Here is a 17,478-nt window from a genome sequence, read left to right on the forward strand (position 1 = left end):
CCATGCCATAAAAGTATAGAATATTCTCGAAATTTGGTTCTAGTCCTAGTCTCAATTGATAAAGCAAATGGCTTTCTATGGTTTTGAGTACTTTTATTAATTTACCTGGATTTAGAATCTTGATGTTTTAAGATTGTTAGTTGTTTGTCTACCAAGTGAGAAGATTTTGATTTGTTACTTCGACTTTCCCTATTCATTTTTCTGCTTCCTTCCACGTTGTCTCAGATACTGTACCAAATATATGTTCTGAGATTTCCCCTACAATAACGATCAAGCTTCTTTTCTTTCTGGCCAATGTATTGTCTGGTTCCTTTTTGTTTTGTTTTTGTTTTTGCAGCGTAATTAACATTCTCTTTATATCCTCTAAAACCCCATTGATTTGGTTGTTCAGTACATTGAACAACAAAGTTGCCTGAGTTTGAAATAATGATACTTTTATTTCATTTTCTATTACATGAGGGGGTAGGTGATAAAAGTGAGTGTGGTAATTATCGAGGCATTAGTCTGGTCTCTGTAGGTAGCAAATTGCTTAGTAATATGATACTTTTTAGACTGAGAGATGCCGTAGACAAAGTTTTAAGAGAAGAGCAGTGCGGTTTTAGAAAAGGTAGAGGATGTGTTGACCAAATTTTCACTCTTAGGTTAATAATTGAGAAGTGCCTAAGTTTTCAAAAACCTTTGGTCCTCAGTTTTATAGATTATGAGCAAGCGTTTGATTCTGTTGATAGAGGAGCTTTAGTAAAGGTTTTATCCTTGTATGGTATACCAGACAAATACATTAAAGTGATTAGTGCTATGTACGAGAATAACACTGCAGCAGTTAAGGTAGGAAATGCGGTTAGCAGCTGGTTTTGTATTAAATCAGGAGTTAAGCAGGGTTGTGTTCTATCCCCCTTTATATGGATTATTTTGATGGACTTTGTTTTAAGGAGCACAGGAAAGGCAATGGGAGACCACGGAATCAAATGGGGAGGAAAAAGTCTCCTGTATTTGGATTATGCTGATTATTTAAGCATCCTATATGAAAGTTTGAGCAAAATGAATGAAGTTTTAGAGATTTTGCGAGTTCAGGGCGATAGTATTGGTTTGAAAATTAATGTTAGGAAGACTAAGTCACTAAGGCTAGGAATAAGTGAAGATGAAAAGGTGATGTTGGGTAATGAAAACATTGATCAGGTGGGCAGTTTCACTAACCTTGGTAGTATTATTAGTAAAGATGGTGGGAGCAGTGAAGATGTTAAAAATAGAATAGCCAAGGCTCAGGGTGTTTTTTCACAGTTAAAAAAAGTCTGGAAGAATAGGAAGATAAGTCTGCAAACCAAGATTAGAATCTTAGAAGCTACAGCAATGACAGTGGTCAAATATGGCTCTGAATCATGGACGCTCCGAAAAGCGGATGAAGATTTGCTAGATGTTTTCCAGAGAAATTGCTTAAGGATTGTTCTGGGTACCCGGCTGACTGACCGTATTTCAAACAATAGGCTATACGAAAAATGTGGTTCAATACCGCTTTCTAGGTCTATAATGAAAGAAAGGGTGAGGTGGTTAGGGCATGTTGTGCAGATGAAGGATGACAGATTGCCGAAGATTGTTCTTTTCGGCCAACCATCTAGGGCTAAACGGACAGCAGGTCGTCCTCGTCTGGAGTTGGAGAACATCATAAACAAAGATTTAAAGGGAATGGGAACTTCATGGGCGGTTGTAAAAAGGGAGACTTTGAATAGACTGGGGTGGAGGAGGAGCGTGTGAAGCTGTGGTGGCCTCAGGCAGCTTGGTGCTGCGATGAGTTGTTAGTAGTAGTAGTAGTAGTAGTGTGAAAGGAGGTGGGTTAAATGTTTCTTCTGATTCTCTTCTTGTCATTTCCAGATTATTTGCAAGTACCGTTACTTGGTTCTGGGGGGTATGTAAGGCTGAAGCATCAAACCTAATGGCGATTTGCCAGTAGCCTTCCATGGGTTTGATGGTATTCATCCTGCGAAACGATACTCCTTTTACAACCCTAAATTCGGCCGTAATAAGCTGGAGAAGCTTAAAAACGCAAATTATTGCCCAAATTCTCTTCTATAATACATATTCCTTATATAGATCATAAATAAACACTAAAAAAAGAATTTTGAACGTGTTGTGAATTAACGCGCAATTCCTGCGCATTCTGCATATTCTTGGATCATTTGTAATTGCTTTGGCGTTATCGTCAATTTTTGTGTAATTCGGTTACTTCCTGTATGACACCTTGTATTTTACTCTTTTGATAAATAATCGAAGCTGTTATAAGTGTAAATAAACTTACACATACTATGCCCATTATACACCCTACGAAAAATAATTCATTGAATTGAATGCTTTCCTTCCTTATTACTTCCAGTGTAACTTCTGCTTGACTAAGGGCTATTTCTTGTTCTTGTTTTATATCTTTTAGCATTTGGGCCCAACTAATAGATTCTTTAAAATTCTTTTTCCAGTTTTCTATTAGATGCTTACTACCTTGTTTTGAAAAAATTTCTAATTTGCCTGGCAAAATTGTTTTAATTTTTAATGGAGTTAATTTATTGATGTTTTCCTCTGATCTTTGTCTATTTTCTCTTTTAAGAATGAAATTTGTATCTTTGTGCCATAGATTACATTCTGACATTGTCGATATAATTAGTGGAAAATTTGGTATTTCTCTGTCTTGAACTCAAGTTCCATCTAGCGTAACATTATTTGAAACCAACACTTCGGATAAGCTTACTTTTATAAATCCTTCAGTTGTTTCTGAAGGTTTAGAGATTTCCCAATGGCATGTCTTTTAATGCCTTGTCGATTTTCTAGAACTATGTTTTCCCAGCAATTTAAACTATTCCCATTCTTTGTCCTTTTTAGTCCTTTTTTGGTCAGTTCTAGTTTAAAAATACCATTTTCTAAAACGCCCATGACCCAAATTTTTTCCAGAGAAATTATTCTTTCTCGTTTGTTTTCTGCTAATACATACGCTGGAGTTGATGTCATGGTGAATATTACCCCCTGTGGGCCCCTTGTTGCCATGGGAAAAGCTTGATACATTGTAAATACGCTCTTTTTCCGAACCAGGGGTGTTTTTACGTTTATTCGGAGGTTTCCCGCTAATAGAAAATAGGATGCTTTTAATAGCTTAGCATACCAGCTTAAATGGTCGATCGGGTCTAACCCCGAAGGTAATTCATAATACCCTCCCTTTAATACAAAATACTGTATCTTTTGCAAGATCTCTTAACTCCTTTGGAGGCAACAGAAGTTTCGGAATCTGTCCTAACCCTAATAACCCTAATGCTCTTTGAACTTCTATTGTATTGTCAGTTAAAATTTGTAGATGTGTCATTAGCTCTAACATGCTTGCCGCTAAATATTCTCCATATAACGGCTTATCTTCTTTACCTTCATTAATCAGTAAATGCTCTATTCTACTGAATATATTGTAAATTTCCCCTCGAGTCCAATTTAAACTGGAGATTTTTTCATTCTGTGCTAGCCATAACGATTTTTTTTCTTTTTCGATATGAAAATATGTTTTGCTCGATATTTTTGTCTTTTCTTCTTCCGGGATATTGGCATGTATTAGTTCCAAATAATATTTTTGTATATCTTCGAAAGCTGTACTCGTTTTATTTTGTTCTTCTATTAGTGATTGAACATTAACATTAGTACAGTGTTTCGTCACATGCATTATAGCTTCTACTTGTCTGTTTATTACGTACAATTTTGGAAGCACCGATTGTTATTTAAGTGGTGTAGTGGTAGATGCCTTTATTCTCCCTTTATAGGGGAGATAAACTATAGCCCTAAGGTATTTGAACTTTGGTAGCGTGCCTTAGGCTATGACCGGACTAATGAGGCGTACCAGCTGGGCATTTTCGAGGGTCTAAATGTAGATTGAAGAGAGGTTGGCTATAACACAATACTTTTATTCAGTTAAAATATACTGATACAAGGTTTGATAATACATATATATTCTACTGGGACTAGTTGTCCCAAGTAGACCACAAGTCTCAGAAAACTATAAATGAGTATATACATGAAAAACCAGCCGCATCCATCCGGCTCATTAACGCACTTAGCCAGGAAATTGGTTATTGAGCAAGTTCCCTCCAAGCTTACACATTCCAGGATGTGTATCTTTATCTTAATAAAAAGTGGCATTTCGAAACTTTTGTATTTGCGTCTTAATATTTTACTAAATTCCAAATTGACGTAGTTAGAAAGACCACACAGGTTGTCAAAAGGGCCTATCGGCAATATTTCAGCATCAGCATTTGGCATTAAATTGAAACTTTCAGGGCTACAACTACTAATACTACTGCTACTGTTCAACCGGTGAAGTGGTGATGGCACAATATCCAAGGTACGGCTAAAAGCATTACGTAGGAACTTTCAGGCCATGTTTTAGGACAGGTGAAACTAAATCAAAAGACCCAGAGCGTGTCAAGTGTGATTAAAAATGAGTATCTGTGATATCTCAGGCACAGCTAAAGGTATTAATTTAAAATTTTCAGGACATGGTGAACAAAATCGGTAAAGAACTATCAGCATGCAGCAATGACATACGGTATTGAGATAAGACTTTCTGGGCTTTAACAACTACTACCGCTACTAAAATAAACTAAAGTTTATACCCACCACGGTTATCAAAATGGCATACATACATTATTTAAGTAACATAATTAAGTATTAAACTGAATCTGTCAGGGAAAGTCGAGTCGATGTAAACATAAATAAAAAGACAAGCTGCAAACCCACATTGCCGAAAAGGCATCTATACAATATATTTCAGGGTACGTTAAAAAACTATGAGCATGCAGCAATGGCTCTCATCAGTGGCTTATGATATTAAGGTGAAACTTCCTGGGCTTTAATAACTACTACTGCTACTACAGCTTATATCAACAGTTTATATCCATCCAGGTTGTCAAAATAAAATACATATGGTATTTCAGTAACAGAATAAAGTATTAAATTAATTTCAGATAAAGTTGAGGGGATGTAAACACAAATAAAAAGACACGCAGCAAACCCACATTGCCGAAAAGTCATCTATACAATATATCAGGAAGAGTTCAGGGTATTAAGTTGAAACTTGCAGGCCATGGGGCTGGGTATGACGAACTAAACCAAAATATAGTATGTGCATCCAGTGTTGCTAAAGAACAGCAATAGTATGTGCATCCGAAACCTTAAGAGCAACTTTTAGGGCATTCTGAAAGGGATATGGAATTAAAGCAAAACAAACTATGGACATGCAGATGATTAAAAGGGCATATACACAAATTCTTAGGAACGATTGGGGGTAATAAGTTAAAACTTCCAGCACAATTACTCCAGTTAATACTTAGGATATTACTGCTACTGTGACTACTTGTGACTATGACTGCAAAAACTTGGACCAGTAAGTACAACAGCTACAACTATTACAGTATCGCTGCAATATCCCAGGAAGAAATCAGTATTACGTTGAAACTTGCAGGTCACGTTGTTGCATATGATGAACTAAACAAATACATAGTATGTGCGTCCCATGTTGTTAAAAGGGCGTATCTACGATACGTCAAGAACATATTTCAGGACATGCTGAAAGCGATATGAAAACTTTCAGTACAATTACTCCAACTTTATCCCAGGAAGAAATCAGAGTATTACGTTGAAACTTGCAGGCCATGTTGTTGCATATGATGAACTAAACCAATACATAGTATGTGCACCTCATGTTGTTAAAAGGGCGTATCTACGATACGTCGAGAACATATTTCAGGACATGCTGAAAGGGATATGGAAACTTTCAGTACAATTACTCCAACTACTACTTAGGTTATTACTGCTACTGCGACTGTTTGTGGCTGCAACTAAAATTACTTACTACTGCTATTAACAACTCACCGCAGCACCAAGCCGCCTGAGGCCAACACAGCTACGCACGCTCCTCCCCCACCCCAATCTATTCAAAGCCTCCCTTTTTACACCCGCCCACGAAGTTCCCATTTCCTTTCAATCTTTCTTTATGGCGTCCTCCCACCCCAGACGGGGACGACCTGCTTTCCGTTTAGCCCTAGATGGTTGGCCGAAAAGAACAATCTTCGGCAATCTGTCATCCTTCATCCGCACAACTTGCCTTAGCCACCTCAACTTTTCTTCCATTATAGCCCTAGAGAGCGGTATTGAACCACATTTTTCGTATAGCCTATTGTTTGACATATTGTCATTCAGACAGGTACCTATAACAATCCTTAAGTAATTTCTCTGGAAAATATCTTGAAAATCTTCATCTGCTTTTTTGAACTTCAATGCTCCAGAGTCATATTTGACCACTATCATCCCTGTAGCTTCTAAGATTCTAATATTGGTTTGCAGACTTATGTCCCTATTCTTCCCGACTTTTTTTAACTGTGAAAAAACACTCTGAGCCTTGGCTATTCTATATTTAACATCTTTACTGCTCCCACCATCTTTACTAATGATACTACCAAGGTAAGTGAAGCTGCCCACCTGATCAATCTTTTCATTACCCAACGTCACCTTTTCATCTTCAATTATTCCTAGACTTAGTGACTTAGTCTTCCTAACATTACTTTTCAAACCAATTCTAGCACCCTGAACTCGCAAAACCTCTAAAACTTCATTCATTTTGCTCACACTTTCATCTAGGATGCTTAAATCATCAGCATAATCCAAGTCCAGGAGACTTTTTCCTCCCCATTTGATTCCGTGGTCTCCATTGCCTTTCCTGTGCTCCTTAAAACAAAGTTCTTCAAAATAATCCATATACAGAGGGATAAAGCACAATCCTGATTAACTCCTGATTTAATACAAAACCAGCAGCTAACATAATTTCCTACCTTAACCGCAGCACTTTTATTATCTTACATAGTAATAATCACTTTAATTTATTTATCTGGTATACCATACAAGGATAAAACCTTTACTAAAGCTCTTCTAGCAACAGAATCGAACGCTTGCTCATAATCTATAAAACTGAGGACCAAAGGTGTTTGAAAACTCAGGCACTTCTCAATTATTAGCCTAAGAGTGAAAATTTGGTCAACACATCCTCTACCTTTTCTAAAACCGCACACTGCTCTTCTCTTAAAACTTTGGCTACGGCATCTCTCAGTCTAAAAAGTATCATATTACTAAGTAATTTACTACCTACAGAGACCAGACTAATGCCCCGATAATTACCACAATCAAAATTACTTAGTAATTTTAGTAAAATTACTTAGAACAGTGACTACAACCGCTACGACTACTACTGAAACTACCAGTACTAGTAAACTACATCAACAGATTTTAAGGTAATCTAAGTTATCAAAATAGCATAGATGCAATATCTCTGGAAGGGAACAGTACATTAAGTTGAAACTAACAGGAAAAACTGAGGGGTATGTGAAGCTAAATCAAAAGACAGTATGTGAAATAAGATTGCCAAACAAACGTATATATGCAATATTCCAGGAAACGCTAGGGGTATTACGCCAGGAAACGCTAGGGGTATTAAGAACTTTTGAAGCATATTTTTTAGGATGCTGAAGTAAATCAAAAGTTACTATGCCCATTCAAGTTCGTCAAATTTTAGTATGTAATTCTACTATAAATGATATATCTTTTATAGAGAAATAATTTTCCCCTAAAATTCTTAGGAATTTTTATCCCAACCGTAAGCAACTAAACTTTATTTCTAGTTATAATTCAAGCTTATGGGTTTGCCATCTTAGAAATTATAAGAATTACGAGAATAAAACTTTCAGCAATAGACACAAACCATACAATACATCCAGCGAGAATATTTTGAATTCCTATCAGCGTAAACCAAATTCTATCGTTTGTTTAGGTTAAATAACATTTGAGATATCATCCTAATCTTTTGACACATGCTTGTGAAAATTCTGTCTCAAATTACAGACCAAGGTATCTCCAGGGGAGGTATTTAGCTTTTTTACACCATTCCTCTAACAAAAAATTGTTCTTTCTATTACTACCAAGAATCCCAGTTTAATGGCACTTAACTATCTTCAGAATTAATAGGATTAGGATAAGGAGCCTCCCATGAATTGATCAAAAGCTTAAATGCTCCCCCAGGAAATTGTTTTGAAGCTCCCACCCCCTCCTTTTTCCTTCAAAGGTTTTTGAACTACGGTAACCTTTTACGATCTCTGTGTTATTAAAGTAAAACCTTGAGAAATCAATCCACTGGTTAAATGAGGCACAGGAAAACTGCCGTGAATCTCTTACCTTACCTCAATCCTGATTTAGGCTATAGAGTCTTAAAGATTTGTAAACCTACTTCTTAAATTTAGGATAATACCCTTGAGAAGAAATAAAATAATACTGAAAAATAGGAATCACATTTTAATAGTAGAATCCATGAAAAATTTACAACTCACAAGTAAAATTTTTTTGTGAAACCGTGGACAGATACAATCCATTCACAAGGCGTATGTCCAAATTTTCAGCGCTAGAAATAAGAATTGAGTAGAGATAGTAGTAAGATAACACCTTCCTATGGTATGTTTTGCGCCCTGAATTTATTCCTGAAATTTTTATTTACCATATTCAGCTATTTTTCAACTTAGCCGGAAGCCCCTTAACTAGTACTTTATCCTTAGACACTACCTAACTTCAGAAAAAATGAATGACCAAAATTTATGTTTCATATACATGGACAGTAAGTTTCTAATATCAGATGTGATGAAGATAGCTTGAATTTTCTGATGAATAAGAGGAGCATGAGAACCTCTTATTCATCAGCACCTTAAACATATTTATCATATGTTTAATTGCCTACTGATAACCTTGGGTCCCCATTCAAATTATGTATGCGAAACAACAATTTGTACAAAAAATGTATTTTGTAAAAACAAATTTTTGTATATCACTTTCTAGGGCTATAATAAGACAAGGGTTCTGATGGCTGGGACATGTTCGCAAATGACAGTTTTCCAAAGATTGTCCTTTATGGACATCCATCAAGGATCAAACACAAAGCAGGATGTCCCTAACTGTGGTGGCAAAAGCTCATAGGTAAGGATTTAACAAAAATTGAAGAGCGTCAGCACCTGCGTCGGCTTCAGGCAGCTTGGTGCTGGTGTGAGTGGTTAGTAGTACTTTTAGCAGTATTTATCAACTTCTTTTAGATCCTTAAATATAATATTTCATCTACACTCAATTGTACTTTACGGAGGAACCCGTAAATATTTTCTAAATAAATCTTTTTTGCATTATTTAGAATTCACTGTGAATTACTGAGGCTGTTTTTTGGTGTGTAATAGACCAGTGAGGAGCACGTGAGTATGAATATGGGGAGAGAATGCAGGGTTTAAAAATAAGGAGGAGGGGAATTAATCGGCAAATTATATCGGTATCGTATGAGTACGACACCTATATATCAGTATCGGTGTCGGACCCAAAAATACATATCAGTCGGGCCCTAATGACAAAGTAAAAATTTTCGCTTGTATTGACGTTTCACTGACTGATCTGTGCCGACTTTTTACTCACTGCCAGTTGCCTAGAATGACTTTAAACCTGAATGTCAAGATTCTTTTATTCTAATTGAATGTCTGGAAGCAACTGTCTATCAATGACTGGTATGCATTATATACGCAGCTAAAAGAAAGATAAATGGTCAGAGGCCATTAACCAAACTTGGAGCCCATCAACGATTCATAGTAAAACCCTCTGTCTGATTCTATTTTTATCCGTATCCAGTAACCAGTTAATCAGACTTCATAAGCCCCTGCCTTGAAGGGTATTAGCTTAATTAAGCATGCCTCACCCTAGGGCCTAACTCTGATCCTGTTTCCCGTAGAGGCATGTCTTTTTTCGATAATTTAGTTTAATAGAATACTAAAAGGGTTGTTTTGTAGGATACATTCTGTTTCAAAAACTCATATCCCAGCGTTAGAAAACCTAAATAGACAATGAGTAACAGAATAAACGTAAGTAGACAGCGAGTAGCGTTCATGATAAATAAAGAAGTTGCTGAGTCTTGTTTAAGCTGGGAAGGTAGTAATAATAGAATTCTAGTTGCTCACTTTACGACTAAATAGTTCGAGGTAACTCACCACTACAGGAACAAACAGACAGGGCCCCAGGTGGAAATATGGTAATTTTATTAGGAGAGTTTAACACCCAGGTCAGTAGAAATAAGGATAGATGGTGTCATAGCATAGATAAATTTGGACTATGATTGGGAACAGAAACGGTGGTTCTTTTAGCAAACAGAATGGAATCCTATGGGGTTATTTTGTCAAAAGGGCTTATCTGCAATATCCCAGGAACAGTTCAGGGTTAGCTCCTCGAATATGTACAAAAGAAAATGCCTAAAATTGTTCTCTTTTGGCCTTATTTTCAGGAGAGGATCTCTGCTACTCCTCATTACTAGAGTTCGTATCCATTACCAATAGACAGCGCGGTGTAGTTAAAGTTGTTAACTCTGAGATGGGTCTGCTGTTAAATTGAACCCAGATTATTGTTTGAAATTGTCCCTAAGGATTTTGAAAACTACCTTTATCCACCCCCTAATTTAAGTAGCTTTATCCACCTAAGAACCTTATTTGAGACCCTTTATCTCCTTAATAAAATTGCCTTTATCTACCATACTTATTAAAGACTAATTTTCATCTTCAGATTAATCCTATATAACGATGGCAATCTTTACTTTTAACATCAACAACAGCACTCCTATATACTCTAGACAAAAAAGAAAGGAACTGATATAGACAATTACAAATCTTGGCTATATTTAAACAATAAATTGCGTGAATATTTTACGTTTTATATCAATGAAGTACATTCAATTCTTCATTAATTATTCTTCTGGCTAGGAAAATCACTATTCTGTAACACGCTTTTATTGTAAACTACAAACTTTTTGGGTACAAGTACATAAACTAAACTACAAACTAAAAATTCATTGCCACAATGAATTCTGAGGTGATACATCAGATTCGACTCAAGTGAAAATACTCTCTCGCATAAATCACATTTATATGGTTTCTCACAAGTGTGTACTCTTCGGTGCTTACTCAATGCGTCTGCATCAGAAAAGCTCTTTGCACATACACCACATTTAATACGTTTGAAACGATTTCTCACCTGTATGCTGCCTTTGATGTGAAACTAAAGAGCCTGCCTGAGAAAACCTTTTCTCACACACATCACATCTAAACGGTTTCTTGCCATACAGGCGCCTCGTTTGTGCCGATTCAAAGTGCTTGATTGAGAAAAACACTTTTTGCACACATCACATTTAAACAGTTTTTTTCCTGTATGCATTCTTTGATGTCTTTCTAAATATGAATGAAAGGGAAATCTTTTATTGCATATATTGCACTCATAGTCTTTTCTGTCCTTTTTCCTATGCAAGCGAAAATCAGAATATGAAGCTTTCAAGACCGTATTGCCATTAACTGATGAAGCATCTTCAACTCCTAAAAAAAAAATATACTAAGTGAATAGATTAAACCTAAAACGCTGTAATAGGATATTATAAATAAAAAATTTAGTAAACGACCTTCACTGTGTCACCACAGAGTACATCCAAATCCATTCCCCAGAAATACGTTATTTTATAATCCTATAATGTTCTTTTATTTACTATTCTATAACAGTGCATCTTTTAAAAGCAAAACTGAATGAATACTAATCGGTGGTCAAGATCTTCTCCAAATGCAACTTGGTCTTCAATTATGTCCAATTATTATTAACTCCAAGATTTAATAATAAAAATATCAAACACAGGAAAAACAATACAAAATAAAAATATACCGAAACAAGAGGCGTCCAACCCACGGCAAGATATATATTTGATTCCCTAATCACGTATTAGCATAATCATTGCCTTACTATTAAGTTTAATTAATAAGGTGTCAAATGAGCAATTCCAATGGAATTAAGAAATTCTGACGAGAATTCCATTCTTCTTTCCTATTAATGCATCAAAGAATTATTCATTTTATAGGATTTGCTTTCTTCTGGGGCTCGTTGTGATGCTTACTGGTGCTTCTCTTCTAACCTTTGAGATTCGATATGATTATCACTGTCGTTTTTCTTGTAATCGCAGATTTTGTTGCGTGCTATTTTAAGTTGGGATTCGTTGTGATGTTTGTTGTCGCATCTTTTCTAGCTACACATCTAGTTTGCGGTTCATTTTCGTGCATCATTAACTCCAACTTTTTCCATACCTTCTGCGTTAGCTGTTAGGATTCATTCAAAATCATGTTTGATTTAGCATGACGTCATAGATGCAGCAGCAGCCAGGCATATTCCGATGGCTAGGCCCTCTGAAATATCTAAATTACATATTGGCATAATCATCGTTTTATGCTTTAGTTTCAAGTCATAGTGTGGCAAACCAGGAACTCCAGTTACATCAAGAAGTCCTGACAAGAAATCAATTCCTCAGTCCTGTTTATCCTTTACAGACACTGAGATAACACATTTCTTATCCCATTGTAATTTCTGAAATATCTAAATAACAAAAAAGCATAATTATCGTGTTATCTTTTTCTTTTAAATCACATTTTTGTTTGCAATTCATTTTGATTAGTTACCGTTTCTTGTTCCATGCCTTTTTCTTCAGCAGTCCAGTCATCCTGTGTAATTTTCCGCGGCTCAAAAATGTATATAAATGTGACATCACTCACACAGTTTTTTTTTTCGGCATGAATTCAATTCCTTTTTCCAGTTTATCCTTCACTGACACCAAAATAACTTCATTTTATTCTAGTTAGGTTAAGAAATTCAGGCATCGATTTAATTTCTCCTTTCTCTATATCTTTGCAGACGCAACAATAACGCATCTTCATTCTAGGCTGAAATCAGCAATTCTATTGAATTAAGTAATTCGGGCATAAATTTAATTCCTTCTTCCTGTTTATCCTTAACAGAATCTCACACCAAACTAGTATATCCCTTCATTCCATTGTAATTTTACTTTGTCTTCTAACAGAAAATTTCACTGTGTCGCTTTTTCCTACATAATTTAATGTTTAATTTTGTTGTTTATTTTCCCATACCTTTTCTATAGTTGTTCAAAATCACGTTTCATCTTGTTCTAAAACCACTGATTTAAGAAAAGTAGGTCAAAGATAACACTCAAATCAAGAAGAGGAAAAGAAGGAATTAGAGTAAAAGTTGAAATTTCGACAATAATAACAAAATAGGTAGTAAACACATCCTAATCTTGTACTGTCTTTAATGCATCAGAGAATTTTCTACAATAAGACTTTGGCGAAGCAAATTATAAGCTCCTCCATAAGGTTTGGGAGTCAAGATTCATGCAAAAATGCTTAGAAGATGAAAAACTAACATAAATTAGGAAAATATGAACAAATAATACATTTCAGGCCCATTTTTTATCTGCTTCATTCCATTAATGAGCATATTTCATTCCATTAACTATATTTATTTATGTACGTTCTCGAAAACGGCTCCGTATTTTTTTTTCGGGAGAAATGGTATTTGGGGATATTTTGAAAAAAAAAAAAACGATCTAGATAGATCAGAAGTCTGAGAAAATTCGTTAAGACCCTTAATTTTGAAAAAAAAAAATATTTATGAGTGACGTCATTCACACCTGTCTGGAAAAATTGAAGATTTTCCTGCATGGACAATTTTACATTAAATTGCTTAAAGCGCAAAAAACTGGGGATTGCAAAAATATTTTATATATTTTCATGTATAGGGATGTTTTTATTAAATTGCTTAAAGAGCAAAAAACAGGTAATTGCAAAAATATTGGCATATATTTTGAAAGGGATTACAACAATTCAAAAACCTTAAAAAAGAAAACCAAAAGTTTGATGAGTTATGTTATTCTCCCCCCCCCCCCCCCCACACACACACCACAAGAGTGTATGTATTGTTTTTATATCTATGACACATACAACATTACAAATGGAAAGTATTTAAGAAGTGAAAAAAAATCAAAATTTTTTTTTAAGTTCAGTTCAGAATTGCTAAAGTTATTATGTAAACTGTAAAATATTTATGGTGTCTGAGCAATAATTTTAATGTTTTAATTCAAACTTGTAAATACCTGACAATTTTGAAATTAATTTGTTTTTTTGTTTGATACAAACAACTCGATACGTTAATAAGACCTACAGGTTTCAACGTAACCAGGTATATAATACCTTTAGGAAGGCCTAAAAAGCGAAAGTTTGCACCATCAATTATTTATAAATTTATACATATATATATATATATATATATATATATATATATATATATATATATATATATATATATATATATATATATATATATATATATATATATATATATATATATATATATATATATATATATATATATATATATATATGTATATATATGTATATATATATATATATATATATATATATATATATATATATATATATATATATATATATATATATATATATATATATATATATATATATATATATATATATATATATATATATATATATATATATATATATATATATATATATATATATATACATATATATTCAAAATAAAAATCTACAATCAAGAATTCAGAATGATAATACGCGAATTTAAATCGTGATTTATAAAGAAATATGAACACTTTAGGTGTACGCTATATTTTTTTGCTTTTAGAAAACAAATTTCAGCAAACCTCTTTCAAGTGACGATTTGAAAAGTTACTCCTAGACCAAAAAAAAAAACGGTTTAGCATTTAGAATAATGGGATGAGACAAGAGAAAACGCCATCTTACGGGCAGTCTAAATTCATAGTATTTAGTTCACTTGTCCGTCCCAGTTTTTGAAACAGCCTATATACAATACATTTGATTCTAAGAAAAAAAAAATTGAGATATACCTTGCCTATCAAGAGACGTAGCGCCTGATTCCTGGGTGTCAGTTTGAAGTTCACCAGGGCCTGAAACGCCCAAAAAATTGCTCAAAGGAACATCTTCACATTTAGGAAACCAAAAAACATTTGGGATGCCGAAGACCTCCTCATTGTGACTTGGTATAGCATCTTTAACTACGAGAACAAAACATTAATAATTGACATAAAAATTGTCGACAACCAAGATTATCAAACAAATCCTACTCAATTTATATTCATTACGTGTTAGTCACGAGAACTGACAATAATAAGCAGCACAATAGCTCTGTGTTTTTCAGGCTCTATGCGTTACTTGCATTTGCTTTTTTCCCGGAACACTAAGCATGGAAGAAATTGTCGTTGAAACTTTCGAGGTGGCCTATTCGAATAGAAAATTAAATTTTGAGTGTCCTTTTAAGAGTCAAAAGCTATAGGTAAACCCCCCTTTAGCTGCTTTCCCGCAACAAGACATCCAAGCAAATTTTGTTTATGTAGTCATATTTCTAAAAAAGAAGGATTAAACGCCAGGGCCTTTAGGCCAAGTGCGGTAAGCATGCAAGTTACCCAGGGTTTACCTATTGTATCATCGGTCTTGAAAAAAACTAAGAGCCTGCAACATTGGCTCTCATCAATGGCGTACGACATTAAGGTAAAACTTTCAGGGCTTTAGCAACTACTACTGCGACTAAAACTGATCTAAATCAAAAGAGTTTATATCCCTCCAGGTTGTTAACATTGCATACATGCAGTATTTCAGTAGCAGACTACAGAATTAAACTGAATCTTTCAGGGAAATTTGAGGGGAAGTAAACTTCGATCAAAAGACGTGTTGCAAATACGAATTGCCGAAGAGTCATCTCTGCAATATCCCAGGAAGAGCTCAAGTATTAGGTTGAAACTTCCAAGCAATGTTGTAGGAAATGATGAACTAAACTAAAATATAGCACGTGCACCAAATGTTGTTAAAAGGGTGCATCTACGATACCTCAAGAACAGCTTTCAGAGCATACTAAAAGGGGTATGGAACTAAAACAAAAACAAAATATGGGCATGAAGATGATTAAAAGGGCGTATCAGCAACATCTTACGAGCGGCTGAGGATATTCAGCTGAAACCTTTAATTGGCTACAATTCAGTAGGCTCCAACTACTATTTAGATAATTACTGCTACTGCGACGGCTTGTCACGACAATTATTTGGAACAGTTACTACAACAGCTACAACTCCTACTGTAATTACCACTACTAATATACTAAATCAGAAGAATTTACGGTGATTTAGGTTCGCGAAATGGCATAGATGCAATATCTCAGGAACAGAACACAGTATTAAGTTGAAACTTTCAGAAAAAACTAAGGAGTATGTGAAACTAAATCAGAAGGTAATTTGTAAAATAAAAATGACAAAAATACGAGTACGCAATATTCCAGGGAACGCTAGGGGTATTACATTATAACTTTTAAAACATGTTTTTTTATCCATCCAAGTTCGTCATATTTAGTATGTACCTCTACTATGAAGAATATATTTTTTATAGGGAAATAATTTTATAACTTCTCTCCTAAGATTCTTAGGCATTTAAATTCCCATCCTAAGAAACTAAACTTTATTTCTAGTTACAATTCCATCTTAAGGGGTTGCCATCTTAGAAATTAGAAGAATTCTTAGAATAAAAACTTCAGCAATAGAACAAAAGGCCAGACAATACATCCAGTGACAACAGTTTGAATTCCAACCAACATAAACCAAATTCTAGGGATTGTTCAGGTTAAATAGCATCTGGTATTTTTTTTTTTTTTTTTTTTTTTATTCCAATATTCACGGCGCCGGGTACTTCAAAGTATCTGATATGCCGCTATTCATTTACCTCTTTCAATGGCCTCGAGGTTTTAAATGCCTATTAAACCTTCTTTTAAAGGTGTCAACAGGGGGATTTGCAGGGATAATATCCCCAGGAAGATCGTTCCAGATAGAAGTGCAACGCCGGATGAAGCTGTTCCTCAAGTACTCGGTTTTCGGCGTATCCTCCTTTAGATAATTGGACCGAGCTGTCTGCCTTCGTGTCTGCCTTGTCGGCTGGACAAAGGGGGGCACAATTCGAGAGAGCTCGTCTGAGGGAGGCGAATTCATGTACTTGTAGAAAACAGCCATCGACGCTACATCAAACCTTTCATTTAGAGGCTGGAACAATTCTTGTGTAGAGGCGCAGCCCGCCCTATTTGCCCTATTCTGGATCTTCTGAAGTGGTGCCAACAGCGTTTTCGGAGCACCAGCAAATAGCGGGCATCCATATTCAGCTATGGGTCTGATGCAAGACTTGTAGAGTGGGATGATTGAGCTTGATGGAAGAAGGTTTTTGCAGCGAAGAGAAACTAACCAGCTTTCTTGCGCAGGAGGTTCTCACCCGATCAAGGTGGTTGTTCCAAGAGAGATCAGTGGAGAAATTAATCCCCAGACGAAGCTCGTTGACTCTCTTTATAGTTTCATTTTTGAAAATGAAACTGGGGTTTTCACGTGGCACCTTTGATCGGGTAATAAGAAGCTCCTTTGTTTTCGATGCATTGAAGTTGATCATCCATGCATCAGACCACTTTTCAATTTTCAAAAGATCCATCTGTAGGGAAAGG

The 17,478-nt window shown here is 35.1% G+C and overlaps 1 protein-coding gene across 4 annotated transcripts in view; it reads right to left on the minus strand.

The window, feature by feature from the left end:
* Positions 1-8,419: 8,419 nt before the first annotated feature.
* Positions 8,420-17,478, minus strand: part of LOC148944942 (uncharacterized) — a 50,049-nt gene continuing 40,990 nt past the window's right edge. For all 4 annotated transcript variants that reach the window (XM_089098545.1, XM_089098544.1, XM_089098546.1 and 1 more), the window contains exons 5-6: positions 14,840-15,007; positions 8,420-11,435 (exon numbers count right to left, since the gene is read on the minus strand). In XM_089098545.1, the coding sequence (XP_088954671.1) occupies positions 11,125-11,435; positions 14,840-15,007 (479 nt within the window). In that variant the 3' untranslated portion in view covers positions 8,420-11,124. The remainder of the gene's footprint in view (positions 11,436-14,839; positions 15,008-17,478) is intronic.

This window comes from Artemia sp. Qi Xiang Cuo, chromosome 13 (genome assembly GCF_049724085.1).
Source record: "Artemia sp. Qi Xiang Cuo chromosome 13, ASM4972408v1, whole genome shotgun sequence".
NCBI classification, from domain to species: domain Eukaryota; kingdom Metazoa; phylum Arthropoda; class Branchiopoda; order Anostraca; family Artemiidae; genus Artemia; species Artemia sp. Qi Xiang Cuo.